Source organism: Typopeltis vanoorti, chromosome 22 (genome assembly GCF_054136105.1).
Source record: "Typopeltis vanoorti isolate ZY-2024b chromosome 22, IOZ_Tvanoo_1.0, whole genome shotgun sequence".
NCBI lineage: Eukaryota > Metazoa > Arthropoda > Arachnida > Uropygi > Thelyphonidae > Typopeltis > Typopeltis vanoorti.
Genome location: NC_143570.1, coordinates 87292088 through 87307766, shown reverse-complemented (window position 1 = coordinate 87307766; position 15679 = coordinate 87292088). Strand labels below are relative to the sequence as shown.

Genomic DNA, 15679 nt, shown 5'->3' with positions numbered 1-15679 from the left:
TTCACTTGTTTTTAGGACTTCATTTATTGCACCTTTACTCAAAGGGAGAGGGGAATTCTTGTTTAATCATTGGTTATCTTTTCACATATCATTATGTTATTTAATAGTGTTTTTAAATCTGTCAGGAGGCAGATTCCTTCTGTGGTTATAGAACAGCCTCAAAATAGAGAATGAAATGTGGAGTGTTAGTTGTTTTTTTTTAGTACATTGGCATATTCTCTAAAGTATAGTTGATAAATCAATATTTACACATTTTTGGTATATTTGGTCAGGAAAAAGTTATGAATAGAATTTCATATTTATCTGGATGCCATCCTGATGTAACTGATAATGCAGCTTTTTAGAAGTAGCATTTAACACTTGTTCTTTCAATGCATTCCATCATGATATCAATGGAAATTGTTTTATTTCAGCTTGATCATACTGTAGTCCTTTTGAAATGAATTTCTGAAAATCACTAATTTAGACTTAATAGTATAATTACTTAAAGGCTGTTTACCTGTAGCAGAGCATAATAACAACATCCACCCAGTTTTTAAGGTATAGAAGTATTCTAAATGGATTATTATATTTTCTTGATCTAGGATAAATCAGACATACAAAATCCAGTCCAATTTAAGTTAACATATTCTTTGATTCAAAAACTACCTTCATTACCCAAGGAAGGATTAGATCTCCCTGACATCAATCGATACCCAATTCTTGATCAACAGGAGGCATCTAAAGTTTTTGAGGTATGGATAATTTTATTTTGAGTCAGGTATTATGTGATTTAAATTTTGCTGTCTTCAAAATATCAAAGTAAAATAAATATTTAATACCAAAATGCAAGTAAAGCACAGTAGTAGATAAAACTACTCTTACTAGCAAAAAACTGTAGTTCCTGAATTGACTAAGTCTGGTTATTAATTCTACTAATAATCAATAATTAATTTAATAATTAAAGTATATTTTGAGAGACATTAATATGTAGACATATCTACACATTCTTGAAAGAAAAGATGATATTCATTTCGGCAAGCTATCCATTTTAATTTCTGAACAGTTTTTCGTTACTGACTGAACTTACAATTATACAGATATTCAGTATAAAAATGAAATGAAACAAAGATATAAAAATGCAAAAAAGAATAAAGATGTGAATCATTATTATTATTTCAGCCTCCACAAAGTCAGCATACTCATCATGGGAGGTTCATTCCACTGACAACATATTATCGTAATGAATCTTAAAATCCTTAACATTCCCTGCATTCCTATATTCTGTTAATGTATCCCATTTACTCATAATTCTCCATGTAAAAAATCTGCTCTTTTTCTAATCCCCTCACTAACTTAAACATTTCTATTATATCACCTCTTTTTCTCCTATCCACCAAACTCTGCAATCCACATACGTTCAACCTCTCTCCATACCCAACATTTCTGTCCTGATATTGTTTTAGTCACTCATCTCTGGACCATCTCCAGTGTTTCCACATTACAATGAAAACCAGGCAACCAAATCTGAGCACAGTAATTAAAGTGTGATCTTACCAGTGCTTTATACAGTGGCATAACCAAATCCTTATCCTTACATGTTAGTGTGCTTCTTATCATATGTGCAGTCTTTGCAACACTTGTAATATGCCTCCCCCCTCCCCCCACTAAATTTTAGTCTACTGTCAACCATCACTCCCAAATCTCGAATCTCATCCACTTCCTGCAATGCAATGCCATCAATATAGTATACAGCCTTATATTCTGTACTCCAAAATGCAACCTTGCACTTATTAATATTATAACTACAACCCCCACTCCTTTGTCCAATTCTAAGAATACAACCCTGAGGCACACCACTGATTACCCTCCTTTTTTGGAAACTTCATCATACACAACTTGTTGGTATCATTCATAGAGCCAAATACCAATCCACCTAACCAGTATGCCATTTATTCCCATCCTCTGCAGGTTGCACCAACATATGTGGTAATCTGTTGAACCCTTTTGCAAAGTCAAAGAATATCACTGATGATTCTTCCTTAACTAACATACTCGTTTCTTTATCATAAAATGCAAGTAAATTGCTAAAACAAGACCTACTATTCAGTAATCCATGCTGATCATCATGAAGAATACTATTCCCATCAATCTTGTATTGAATATTCTATTCTTAACTATTCTCTCCAATACCTTGACTACAACTGCAGTTATATAGACTGGTCTATAATTGGAAACTTCTGTCCTGGAATTCTTGTGGAGTGGTACTATTTTGCTTTCTTTCTACTCACTAGTAAGGAACCTTACCCACTGCAAGACTTTCACAGGGCAAGGACATAGCTACTGTTGTGCATATTGCTTAAGAATACATGGTGATATGTCATCCATTCCCACCACCTTATTAACATCTAACCCAATCAATGTCTGATACACCTCTAATTCTTTCACTTCCAATTCTCCTAATACATAACTTCCTTCTACATGTTGTGCAACATCGTTTACACCAGTATGATATACACTGATAAAAGTACTCATTTAATAATTCCACTATATCCTTTGCAATGGTCACTCTGCTATCCACCATCAACCTACTATAATTATTCTTCCTCTTGCTTGCCATGTAGCAGAATTCCCTTGAATTAACCTTGGCCTGACAAGCCAATCTCCTTTCATACTGCATCTTTTCTTTCTTTACCATGCTCATCACCTTCCTAGCTTGAACTTAATACTCTTCATGGATGTGATTGCCACCAACTGTACCTCCTCCATAACATTTTTTTTTCCAACACAGATTGCTCTATTTTACTGTTCATCAATTTACTCCTACTATACTTGTTTAACCATTGGTATGCAGTTATACATTGATTCTAGTCAGATACTACCTCATGAATCCCTATTCACTGTCCACATCTTTTCTGCACAGCTCATCTACCCAATACATCGATGCTAGTTGACTACAGAGCTTCCCATAATCAACCACTTTATATATCTCTATACCAACATTGATGCTCCCAAAACACTAAGCACCATCTACACTTATATAATTTTTTTTTATCAATCATGCACTCAGCAGGTGGAAAAATCTCTAGCATCATTAGTGCAATATGTAGGATATAGACAAGTTGAGAAAGAAAGAACCTATTGAAAACTTTCTTGCAATGTTTTTTATGAGGGGGGGTTGCTTCCTGAAGAAGGTTGTTCCAAAGAACAGAGGCAAATGGCATAAAAGATGAAGAGGAGAAGCAGGTTCAGTAAGTTAGCAGTTGGACTATAAAATGATGTTATACAGCTGCTGCTCATGTTTTAACAGGCCCATTGCATGCAGTTTCTGTGGTGCAGTGTCCATGAAAGTACCTGTATGAAACACACAGAGCTATAATAGTGTCTGTGAGATAGCTGTTGAAATGAATCAGTGAGAGAGGATCATCTATCAGCCAAATTGTTCCCCTCTGGGATGGCATCAAGAATTTTTAAGGATGTTTTCAGTGTACCACTCGAAACAACTGCACAGTATCCACATCAGTTCTTAGGATTGATGGATCTGGACATTTATGCAGAGCTAATATTTGGATAGGTGAAAGGTAATCTTGAGTAGAAAAGAGTGCCTAGTTTTTGGAGGATGAGGAATCTGTTGATGTGTTTATGCCAGGAGAGGTTGGAGGTAAATGTCAGTCTAAGGAGTTAGACCTTATCCTATTTAGTGATTTATGTATTACTAAGGATAACAGGAGTAGGTGAGGTGAGATCCTTTTTGAGGCAAGGTTAAGCAGGTTATCATCACTTCATTGAGGATGGTATAGATATTGTGTTTAAGGTACCTTTTCATGGCATGTATCTAGTGGTGGATGATGTAGGCCAAAAGATCAGCTGTAGATCTATGGCAGAATCTATATGGGTCAGTAGTTTAACTACATACTTATCTCCCTTTATTGGAGTTGCCTGAATATAGACCTGCTTTCATGTATTAAGATAGATGCAAGCTTTGTATAAAAGTGTAACAAACAATATAGAACAGGTATTGGTTGTTAGTTTTGTAGCAGATTTTTTTTCCCATTTGTATGCAGATATTTCGCATACAAATGGGGAAATACCATCAGGACCAGAAAACTTTTCAGCGTCTAGATTATTTAGATTATTTAAGGTTCCTCTGACATTTTTGCTGAATGGCCACAGGGGATATGTGCATACCCATCCTGATGAGTGGAAGGCAATTTGCCAGGTGACAGTGGTGCAATATATCTGCTTGCCTGTACTTCAACTTCTCTTCTAGATGAGAAACAGAAATGCAGGTGAACAGATATTGCTCCAAATGACTTTTGCAATGGATGAGAAAGGCACAACTGCTATTTGGAGAGGATGCATGTTTTCTGTGTTAGGCATTTCAGTCAGATTTTGATTTGTTGATAGTTGTTTTGTATGTGTTGCATGCTCCAGTGTATGTTGAGTATGAAGGCTGGAATTCTTGTCACAAGCCACTGCAATACACAGAATTTTCTTTTTTTTGAACAACCATGGTACACTTGTTGTTGAAACATGACTTGAAAGTTGATGGGAATTTTGGATAGAGTAAGGAAAGAAGGCCTTTGTGCTAGTGACAATGATCTTTGTGACATTCACAGCTGGCATTTGCATCAGGAGAGCCAAACAGAAAGACAGAAAAGCTTTCTATGGACAAGCTGATTTCACCCTTTTTAGTGCAAATACACAGAATTGAGAGTGGCCAAAGACACAAGAATCATACTATACCAGGATACAGGTTACAGCAGTACATATGGTGAACAGTTAGTAGGACAATCACAGCATGTCTCTGGTGGGATTCGAATCCACAGCCTCTTGGCTGGAGAGTGGATATGCTAACCACTCAGCCAATGCTGAAGAGAGGGATGTTTTGTGGGAGAGAATTTAGAGAATTCTAAATTCTAAATTTGGAATTTAGAATTTAGAGAATGATAAATACATCAGATGACCATTACTGAATAGTATAAGGAATCCTTAAACCAGAGGAGTAACAGAGTTCTAGACATTTTCTAGTAAGTACTATCAGATCCACAAAGGCAGAAGGAATTGTACAGAATGTACAATTGCAATTTGGGATTTAGTTATAAATTTGTGGTGACATCTAGATCTGTGTAAGTGATGACTGGAATAATTATCAAGCAAAATTAACTCCTGATATTATTTAATTATTTCTTTAAAACATAAAGAGGAAATCTGCAAACAGGTTTAGAGATTTCTAGTGGGTCAAAATATCATTGAACAACTTGTAAAACTATTACTTGTCCACTTAGAATCACATATAACTCCCTCACATAAGCATTTGTTCTAGTAGATATGTTAATGGTGTCCTGTGTGTTAAAAATGAACATTCCATACTAGAAATGTTTTTACCTGTATTCAGTACCTTCAGCTGCAGATATCAATTCCCACTTGAACATGGGGGTGGGGTGGAGAGAACATGAAAAATTATAAACTGAAGTATTGGCAACTACTTTCACTTCTTATTTTACTGCCTCTACTGTATCAAGAAATCTGTCATACTTACCCAGTTTATCAATGCTTAAAAATATTCTTTTCCTAACTTCCATGGAGTCACAAGACTCATTGTGGGAGGTCAGCACAAGTCTGTCATACCACTTCTTAAAATCATCCATAGTCTGCATATTCACCACCCTCTGGCAATGCATTCTTTAGTCCTACCACACCACTCTCCATACAAAATATGCAGAACAAAGAAAATTTACCTCAACTATTGCTTTAAACTATGAAATTACACATCTTAAAGGGATTTTCTTCCTGCAGTATCACAACAGCTAATAGATTATGCTATTATACTATCCCAGCTCTCCAGAACAATGTATGACATACTTTGTTTTATGATCTTAAAATTTTCATGTATTCACAGAATCCATAAAGTTATCAGAGGTGTCTTTAAACATTCAAATTACAAAATCATCTTTACCACCAGTTACAAACTACAAAACCTTCTAAAATAAAAATTAAAAAATAATGCCATCCATCATATTACAGTGCCAGTGTGGTGTACAGATTTCAATCTGGATGCAATACTAGCTATGTCATGTCTGCATTCATTCTCTTAAATCATGTTTACATGAATGTTACTGTGATTGCCATTTATGTTAAACAACAAAGAAAATTTACATAGCTGAAAACACATAAGTAACATCAACAAAAATCCTGCTAGCAAAATATGTCATACGGGATACAATACTGAAATATCTCTCAGATTGATAAAGTCACTGTTATAGATTTTCAAGATAATGAAAATTTGTTTTCATCATCTGGTTTAAGTGGTTTGCAAACCAGTTTAATTTCATTCAATCTCATAACTTGTATTTGTTTAATTTCATTCAATCTCATAACTTGTATTTGTGTGTTTTCATACATTTATCACTTTCCTGATATGTACCTTCAAGGAGAGTGCACAGGATACTATGACAGTACTACACAGTTAAATTTACATTATTACTAATCACCTGTTTAGCACTCTAATATTGTCAGATCTTATAATTCTATCTTCTAGAGCATCTGACTTCATCAATCCACCTGGATCTTGATTTTCTTCTAGGTCTTTTTTGTACATTAAATTCTGTTAGTTTTATATGCAAGTAATCTCTATTTATTAACAATTCTATTAGTATTCCATCAAGTCCAGGTGGCATTCTATTTTTCATTTTTAGAAGTGCATGTTTTACTTCATCTTTCACTATATATTCAGCATCCCTTTCTCCACTGTTATTACTTTTACTCTATTATGTTCCAATTATTTGCATATAATTCTTGATAAAATTCAGCATGTTTCTCCAACATGTTTGTAATCAGTTGTCATATAAAGATTATTTATCTGCATTATCAAGGAGTTTTCTTGTTTTGTTTTGTTTTTTATACTGTTATTTTCTATTGCTGTTCTTATCATTTTATGTTGAAATGTCTTATATCCTCTCTTATCTTTTTGTTTTACAAAGTTTAGTACATCTTGTTTCACATTTCTTCTTTTTTCCATAAGTCTTTAATTTCCTTTTTTAAATTGTCTATTTTTGCTCTTTTTGAATTCCCAGATAAGTTTTCAGTATTCTGTATTATGCTTTTTGTTAGAATACTGTTGAAATTTCCAGTATTTGAAATTAGGTCAATTTTTTTGTCTTTTTCTAAATTAACTTGAAATTCTTTTGTCATTCGCAGTATTTCTGTTTCTGGCTTTCTTTTTTTTTTAATCAATTTTTGTCTTTTCAATCCTAAGTTTATTACTATTTTACTTCAGACTAATCTATGATCTTTGTTTAATCTTACTTTGTTTATAATATTTATGTCTTGTACCGTACATGATTTATCTGTTAATATATAATCATTCATTTTTTGTTAGTTCAATTTGGGTTTCTCCAGGTCCATTTGTTTTGTAGTTTCTTCTTATAAAGTGTTCATTATTTTTAGATTTATCATCATCATGAAATTCCTGATATATATATATATACCCTCAAGGTGTGTGTACAGGATATTATAGTACTACAGGAAAAATTTACATCATTACTAACTTCCTATCTACAATTTTCCTCCAGATCAGTCTGTTAAATGTCTAGACTCCAATATTATCAGGTCTTATATTTCTGTCTTCTAAGGCACTTTTTATCATATCAATCCACCTATATCTTGGTCTTCCTCTGGGTCTTTTTCTTGCCAACCTGGAAGAGAACACTTGTTTTGTTAATCATTCCTCCCCCCATTCTGCTTAAGTAACCAAACCACCTGAGATTAGCTCTGCTAATGCATTCCTGGATGCTGACAATATCAAATTCTTTCCTAATATACTCGTTTTTAATATGATATTGCCATTGATGATATCTGTTCATGCCCCTAATCTTTCTCAGGACTCTTATATCTGCTGTCTCTAGTCTTTGGTCAAGTGTTTTACTTCTAACCCAGCTCTTAGTTCCATAAGTTAAAATTGGTTTAAACAATGTCTTGTATACAGCTAATTTAGTGTTTTGGCTAATTTCTCTCTTATTCAATATAAATTTATTCTTTTGATTTCCTACCATACCAGTTTTGTTGATTCTATTGTCTATTTCCATATTTAACTTACCATCTTCACTAAAAATCATGCCTAAGTAGCTGAAATGTTTTACTTGTTCTATAGGTTCTTCACTCACAATGCAGTTGATATTTTCAATGCTGCCTATTTTCATTGTCTTGTTATTGCCGACCTTCATACATTATCTATTATAACAGTTATTCAATTTAGTCGGGGAATCTTGCAGACTTGTGGTGGATTTATTTAGAACTATAACATCATCCTCATAAAGCAAAAAGCTGAGATTAACACCTCCAATTTTGATATCAGGTTTAATACCACTTTCCTTCATAATGTGATCTATATAGATAATTTACATCCTTGTCTCACACTAGATTTAACATTAAACCATCTTCCTGTACTTCATTCAATTCTAACTGCTGACTTACAACTCAAATAAAGACTAAGTATTGCTTGATATAATGCCCCATTGACACCATATAACTGTAGCATATTGAATAGCTTCTCTCTTTGCACCTTGTCATATGCCTTTTTCAGATCGACAAAACTTAAATACAGATCTTTGTTATATTCCCATACTTTCTCAACTATTTCTTGTAAAGTGAAGATCTGATCCTGATAGCCTCTATTTGGCCTGAATCCAGCTTGTTCTTCACCAAGCTTTTCTTCCACAATTCTTCTCAACTGTTTCTCAAGTATACTTGCATAAATCTTACCAGGAACACTCAGTAGGGAAATACCTCTGTAATTCTCACATTCAGTTTTATTTCCCTTTTTATATATGGGTACTATGAGAGTTCTACTCCACTCATCTGGAATTCGTCCCTCTGTTCAGGCCTTCTGAACTATGCAGTGCAGCGCCACTGTATTACTTTTATACCTCCCTACTTGAGCATTTCTGGTCGAATATCATCTACTCCTGCTGCCTTTCTACATTTCAGTCTTTTGATGGATTTTTCTACTTCAAGTATGGATATGTATACCTGACTGCATGCCTGGTCCGTGTTTTTTACCACTGTGCTGTCATCACTGCTTGTTCCATTTAGCAGTTTTTCAAAGTAATTACTCCATACTTCAAGGTTATCTTTTTCTTCTGTTTTTCATGTCACCCTTATCATCTCTAATTCCTTTTATAGCACTCTTTCCTCCATTTCTGAGCTTCTTCAACAACCTCCAGAATATCTAGCTGCCGCCTTGATATTTATTTTCTATGTTCTTGCCAAAGTCCTCCTATGACCTTTGTTTAGCCAGTTTTACACAGTGTTTAGCTTTCTTACATTTGTCTCTGTATTCTCTAAGAGCACAAGCTGACTTATTAGCTAGGAACTTTTGATATGCTTTTTTATTTTCCTTCACTGCCTCTTTAACTTCTTGTGTCCACTATGGAGTTCTGATTTTTCTATCCTTGCACACAACCTCACTACATGCTTCTCTGGCTGAATCAGTGTTTTCTTCAGGGCTTGCCACTGAATCTTTAAGGTTTTGTTCCTGCTCTCAAACTCTTGTTTTTTCTTGAATAATATTTGTGTATTTTAGTCTACAGTTCAAATCTGAGAGCTGCTCAACTTTTATTTGCTTCTTACATGTTCTTTTCAATATGAAGTTCAATTTTATCCTGCCCAACACTAAAATGGTGATCACTTCCAATTTCAAATCCTCTGTACACTCTGGTGTCCTGCACCAGTGGGAAAACATCACTATCAAGAATAACATAGTCAATGAGACTTTTCTTATTCCTTGCCTCTTCTCTCCATGTGAATTTGTGCACATTTTTATGTTGGACCATTGTGTTAGTAATAACCAGTCCATGTCCTGATCAGAAATCTAACAAGTATTTGCCATTATTATTACCTTTGCTCTTTTCTCCAAATTTTCCCAAAATATATTTGTATGTCTGACAATCATTTACTACTCTGCTGTTTAGATCCCCTTTTCATTGTGTCAGCTGCTTTCTCTAAAGCCTCAAAAAATTTCTCTTCTATCTTAGTAGAACCATAGGCACAAATAAGTCTCATTGTCCTGTTTCCACTAATATTCTTCCCCTTACTGAGTGCTTATTGAAAGTTGAAAATTATAGTTCTATATAAGAAAGGTGATAAAACTGACAAAAGAAATTATAGACCTATAATCCTTCTCCCAGTCCTTCATAAGCTTTTTACAAAAAAGTATAGATGGCAGGATAAATAATACATTAAATTTTCATCAACCATAAGAACAGGTGGGGTTCAGAACATCCTTCCCAGATGTAGTTCATTTATAAGCTTTAAATCAAGTAATGGAAAAAAACAAAAGAATATAATATACCAATTTCTTTGACTTCCTATAGATTATTATTATTATTATTACATCACACCTCCAGGGAGTCCAGAGACTCATCGAGGGAGGGCATCTACTCTACAATTCTTTGTCTCACTACTCCACCAACCTTCATCATCTAACACCAACGCCATCTACCACCGACTACCACCACTAGTACTTTCACAGACAATCACAAACATCCATGCCCAAGGCAGGATTCGAACCTGCAGCCTTTTGGCTGGAGAGTGGATACGCTAACTGCTCGGCTAACCAGGCCGGCATTATGAAATTATGAAATAGCGTGTGATTTAATAGACCTATGTAAAATGCTTTAAGCTATAAAACATATAGGAATAGATTACATTTATGTTAACATATTCACTTATTTTTATGAGACAGTTTCAGCAGTAATAAATTTAGATAGACATAAAGAGGAGTCAGGAGACTCTCTCACCAAAAGTATTTGCTACAGCTCATGAATATGCTATGAGAAAATTGAACTGGGAGAAGAGAGGACTGAATATTGATGGAGACTGCTTAAGTAGTCTGCAATTCACTGATGATATCATACTAATAGCAAAATTCCCAAAAGAACTAGAACACAAGATTTTTAAGCAAATGAAGCAAGTTTGGAATTAGGCCTACAAATTATTATTATTATTATTAGTCACCTCCTAATGATATCTTACTAATAGCAAAATTGCCAGAAGAACTAGAACACAAGATTATTTAAGCAAATGAAGCAAGGTTGGAGATAGGCCTACAAATTATTATTATTATTATTAGTCACCTCCACTGAGTCCAAAGCTCATCGAGGGAGGGCACCTACTCTACAACGCAGTCTCACAATCCACCAACTGACCGCAACTACACCAATGCCATTTATCGCCGACCACTACCACTAGTATTTCCACAGACAATCACAAACATCCATGCCCACAGCGGGATTCGAACCCACAGCGGGATTCGAACCCACAGCCTTTTGGCTGGAAAGCGGATACGCTAACCACTCAGCCAGCCAGGCTATAGCGAAAATACTCCAGAATGAAAATGAATCGAAATAAATCAGACAGAATGGAATAGGAAGTTCATACAGATATCTAGGACAAATCATTACAGACAACCATAAACTTGATAATGGAATTTCAGCTAGAATAACAGCTGGATGGAAAGTTTTTAATTATTATGAAGATAGACTTAAAAGCAATTTGCCAAACTGGCTAGAAAGAAAGTTCTACAACCAGTGTACTCCAAACAGTGACGTGTGGTAGTGAAACCTAGAATCTTATTCAAAAAAAAAAAAAAAAAAACTAAAGCCACTGAAAACAGCAAATATGGAAAGAGCCAGTTTTGGAATAACATGGTTAAATAAAAAAAATAATACTTGGATAAGGAAACAAACAAAGGTAATGGAAACTGCAATAGTAATGAAAGGCAACAAATGGTTGATCAAGTACTTACCATACCTGCTCTCCAATCAATAGGCTGTGGGTTCAAATCCTGCTGAGGCATGGGTTTTTGTAATTGTCTTTAGGTGGGAGATGAATTTCATCACCTGCTGTGAGACCACCACCACACTTTTTTTTTGGAGACCTGAACTGGATTCAAAAAGTTCCATATTTGATCTCTACAGTAGAGTTTTCAGATTATGTAAAAAAATAAATTCAAAATTCAGAAAATATAAAATTGATAAAAAAATAGTAAAAAATCATTATCCCCACCCATGATACAAAATGTACTATATGTTTCCATATAACCTTTCATAAGTGGGAGCAACTTAAAAATAAAAAAAAAGATGGTGCTGGCCAGGATGTAATGAGAATGTCTGACAACAGATGGCCAAAGAAAATAACAATGTACGCTAAGAACCGGTTATTGGAAACCAGGTAGACCAGTGGTAAGATGGGATGATGAGATAAGATGTTATGGTCATTTATGGTGGAGTATGCACAACATTGGCCAAAATGTAAGAAGCATGGAGAAGTGTTCTTCCATGAATAGATTGAAGAAAACTGTTGATGATTGACTACCTTAAATAAACTCTGCTCCTACATTCGTGATTGCTAACTATGTCAGGTTTCTTCATAATATCTTTATTTTTAATATGATCCTGCCATTGATGCTATTTGTTAACTGTCTTAATTTTTACCAGAACTCTCATATCTGTGGTCTCTGGTCTTTGATGAACTGTTTTATTTCTAACCCACCTCTCAAATCCATAATTTAAAATTGGTTTGAACACAATTTGGTATGCTGCTAGTTTAGTGCTTTAGCTAGTTTTTATAATTTCATGTTAATTTATTCAGCTATCTCCCCATGATACCAGCTTTGCATATTCTGCTGTCTGTTTCCATATTTTATTTGACATCTTCATTAAAAATTGTACCAAAATAGCTGAAATATTTTGCTTGTTCTACAGATTAAGAAGGTACTTGAAGTTTTCCATAATCTTGCTTATTTTCATAGTTGTGATCTTTTTATTGCTGATTCTATAGTAAATTTGTTACATCTGTTATTCAGTTTAGCTGATAATCCTGAATGCTTGCACTGGATTTATTTAGGAGTGCATCATTTGCATAAAGGAGAGCTGAGTTTGATATCTCAGATTCTGAATTATATTATGAAAGAAACTGGCATCAAGTTTAATGCCAGTTTCTTTTGTAATATAATTCATATAAATAATTAATAAGAGGGGAGATAGTGCCTTAAATCAAAACAATTACAACTTAAATAGAGTATTGTTCTTTGTAATTCATTTACCCCATAAAAATAGCCTTCATCTATAATTTTAATGCTCAATTTTATTGCTTCATGTTTTTAATTAATGTATTTATCACTGTGTTTTTGAATCTTTACTTTCCACATAATTTCATTTTTGTGCTGAATTTCAGCTTAATTGTAAGGTTAGTGTCCAAAAACAGCCATTAGATTAAATTAAATGTGGCTCAATCAATTTTTGAATATTATCTTAGAAGGATGTTCAAGTACATGCCTCTATATTATAGTCGAGTTTCACCATAGCAAACTCAAAGGGACTACTCCTGTGGTCCCTATGAGTTTGCTATGGTGATACTCGACTGTAATATGGAGGCATGTACTTGAACATGCTTCTAAGATAATATTCAAAAATTGATTGAGAAATTTCTTTACAATTGCATGGAAATTTGCACTATGCACTTTGGTTGGAAATATTTTCTTTAGTTTGTTGTAGTGAGTGAGTTTGTTATAACATCGTTTATTTGTTCTAATGAGATTTGCTATATCTGTATTCTTCATAATCTTTCATAATAAACTTTATTTAATAATATATTTATTACCTTGCAGGTTGGTTATATGGGTAACTCTGTTTCCTAATTTTGCTTTACTTATGAATTTACTATCTAGAAAAAGAGGTATCTGAGTCTGAAGTTCAGAAATAATAATTCATGGTTAATTATATTTGATTTTTTTTGATGTTTAATGAAATGCACTTCTGCACATTTAAAAAATGTAAAGGGTATTTCATTTTTTAAGCATACATTTTTAAGCACATTTTTAAAAAAAAAATTTTTTATTCATTTACTGTAAATAAATAGTTTATAATTTTAATATTGATGATGGTGGTTGCAAGAATGAAATCACTTCAAAAAAGATTTGGACTGAAGAATGGGAATGTCATTTCAGTGTTGCTAGGTGTAAAGTTATGTTCTTTGGCCAGAGAAGATGGAATGAGGTTTACCAGATTGGAGGAACTTTGCTTCAGAAGGCAGATGATGCAAGGGCTCTGGGCATCTTGGTAGATAGAGAACTGAAATTCAGGGGGATATATCACAAAAGTTGTAACGGCTACCCAAAAAATCACGGCTATAATGCAAAGAATGCTGATATGGAAAGATAAGGAGGTGATAGTTCCAATCTGTAAGGTGCTAATTAGGCCTCATTTGGAAGCCCTGTCCAGGGAAACATTGGAGAAAGTGCAGAGGCAAATAACTAAGACTATCAGAACTCTAGAATATTGAGTATAAAGACTGATTGAGGGAATGTAGTCTTCAGAGCTTTGGCTGATAGGAGGAGGAGATGTGATATGATTGAGATAAACTGGTAAGAGGAGCCTCTCAAACAGATAGATACAGGGAATTATTGCATAGGATAATGGGGGGATCTAAATCTAGGGGTAATCTCTGGAGGCTGTACAATGATCATGTGAGTCAAGAAGTAAAAAAGAGATTTTTTTTGCTTGGTGGATGGTGAACATAAAATGCATTGCCGGAATGGATGGTTAGTGCTCCAGCATTGAATTTATTCAAAGCAATGTATGGTAGTTATTGCAGTCTGTGAGTATTCAACTTTCTGCGATGAATCTGGATTCCATTGAGGCTTGGAAATTATATTAATATCGGAGGAATTAAAAATATATGAACCTAGAGTTACCAAATAATAATGACCATTTTATCGTGATGTGGAAAACATAATTAAGTAAGGTGGTTATTAGAAAACAACAACATAAAAGTTTTAAATGTCAACTTTGAGGTTATGTAGGAAAAATAGAAATTATAAATTAAGAATAAAAATTTTACAGAAGGAATGCTAATAGTAAATAGGATGCATTTACTGTTAGCATTCAATTTTATTAGAAATAAATTTAAAACATAGATAGGCAGAAGTTTTCCTCTTCCTATCTTTTTATATTTATATATTTATGTAAATTGCACCATCATAATATCACATAAAACACAGTTGATCTTCTGGCATCATATTTCTCTAATTCTTCCTGAAAGATTATGAAAGGAAGTTAGCAGTGCAGGCTAAAAAGAATCCCAAACAGTCCTTTCAATATGCTGCAAGTAGAATAAAGAGTGTATATGGCTAAATGATTTTCGTGACTGCCAATGTTAGGGAGGCAACTGAATCGGTCAAAATAGTGGAATTACTAAGCGAACACTTTCCAAGAGTTTCATATCGTATTGGCGACTTAATGGATTGTATACAGCACTCAGAAAGGATTAAAACAGAATTTAATACTTCCTATATATTTCGTCTCAGTAAATGAGATATCTTCAGGGATTACAAAAAAACTAATGTAACATAAAAACAAATAACACACAATACTAAGCTCAACCACTTGGGTGACACTAAAGTCCTATCTAGGTGGAGCGCCTTCTAAGGGCGGTTGTAGGTGGCCTGGAATGTAAGTGTGGGACCTCTGGTGATAAGCATTTCCCAAATCTTAGGAAGCTTAATGCAACCATATTTGTTGAGATTTGGTTGATTCCTGAGAGCTGCTGCTGATTCTAAGAATAGTCTCTCTTTTTTGAATTTGCTGTGGTGGAGCATGGTGGTTTTTTTCCATGAGATCCTGTGGGTTGTATCCAAGAC

The 15679-nt window shown here is 34.1% G+C and overlaps 1 protein-coding gene across 1 annotated transcript in view; it reads left to right on the top strand.

Moving 5' to 3' along the window:
* LOC150094544 (integrin alpha-PS1-like) overlaps positions 1 to 15679 on the top strand; it is a 397822-nt gene that overhangs the window by 248149 nt on the left and 133994 nt on the right. Inside the window, exon 13 of the mRNA XM_090412091.1 lies at positions 585 to 734. Within this exon, the coding sequence (XP_090268217.1) occupies positions 585 to 734 (150 nt within the window). The remainder of the gene's footprint in view (positions 1 to 584; positions 735 to 15679) is intronic.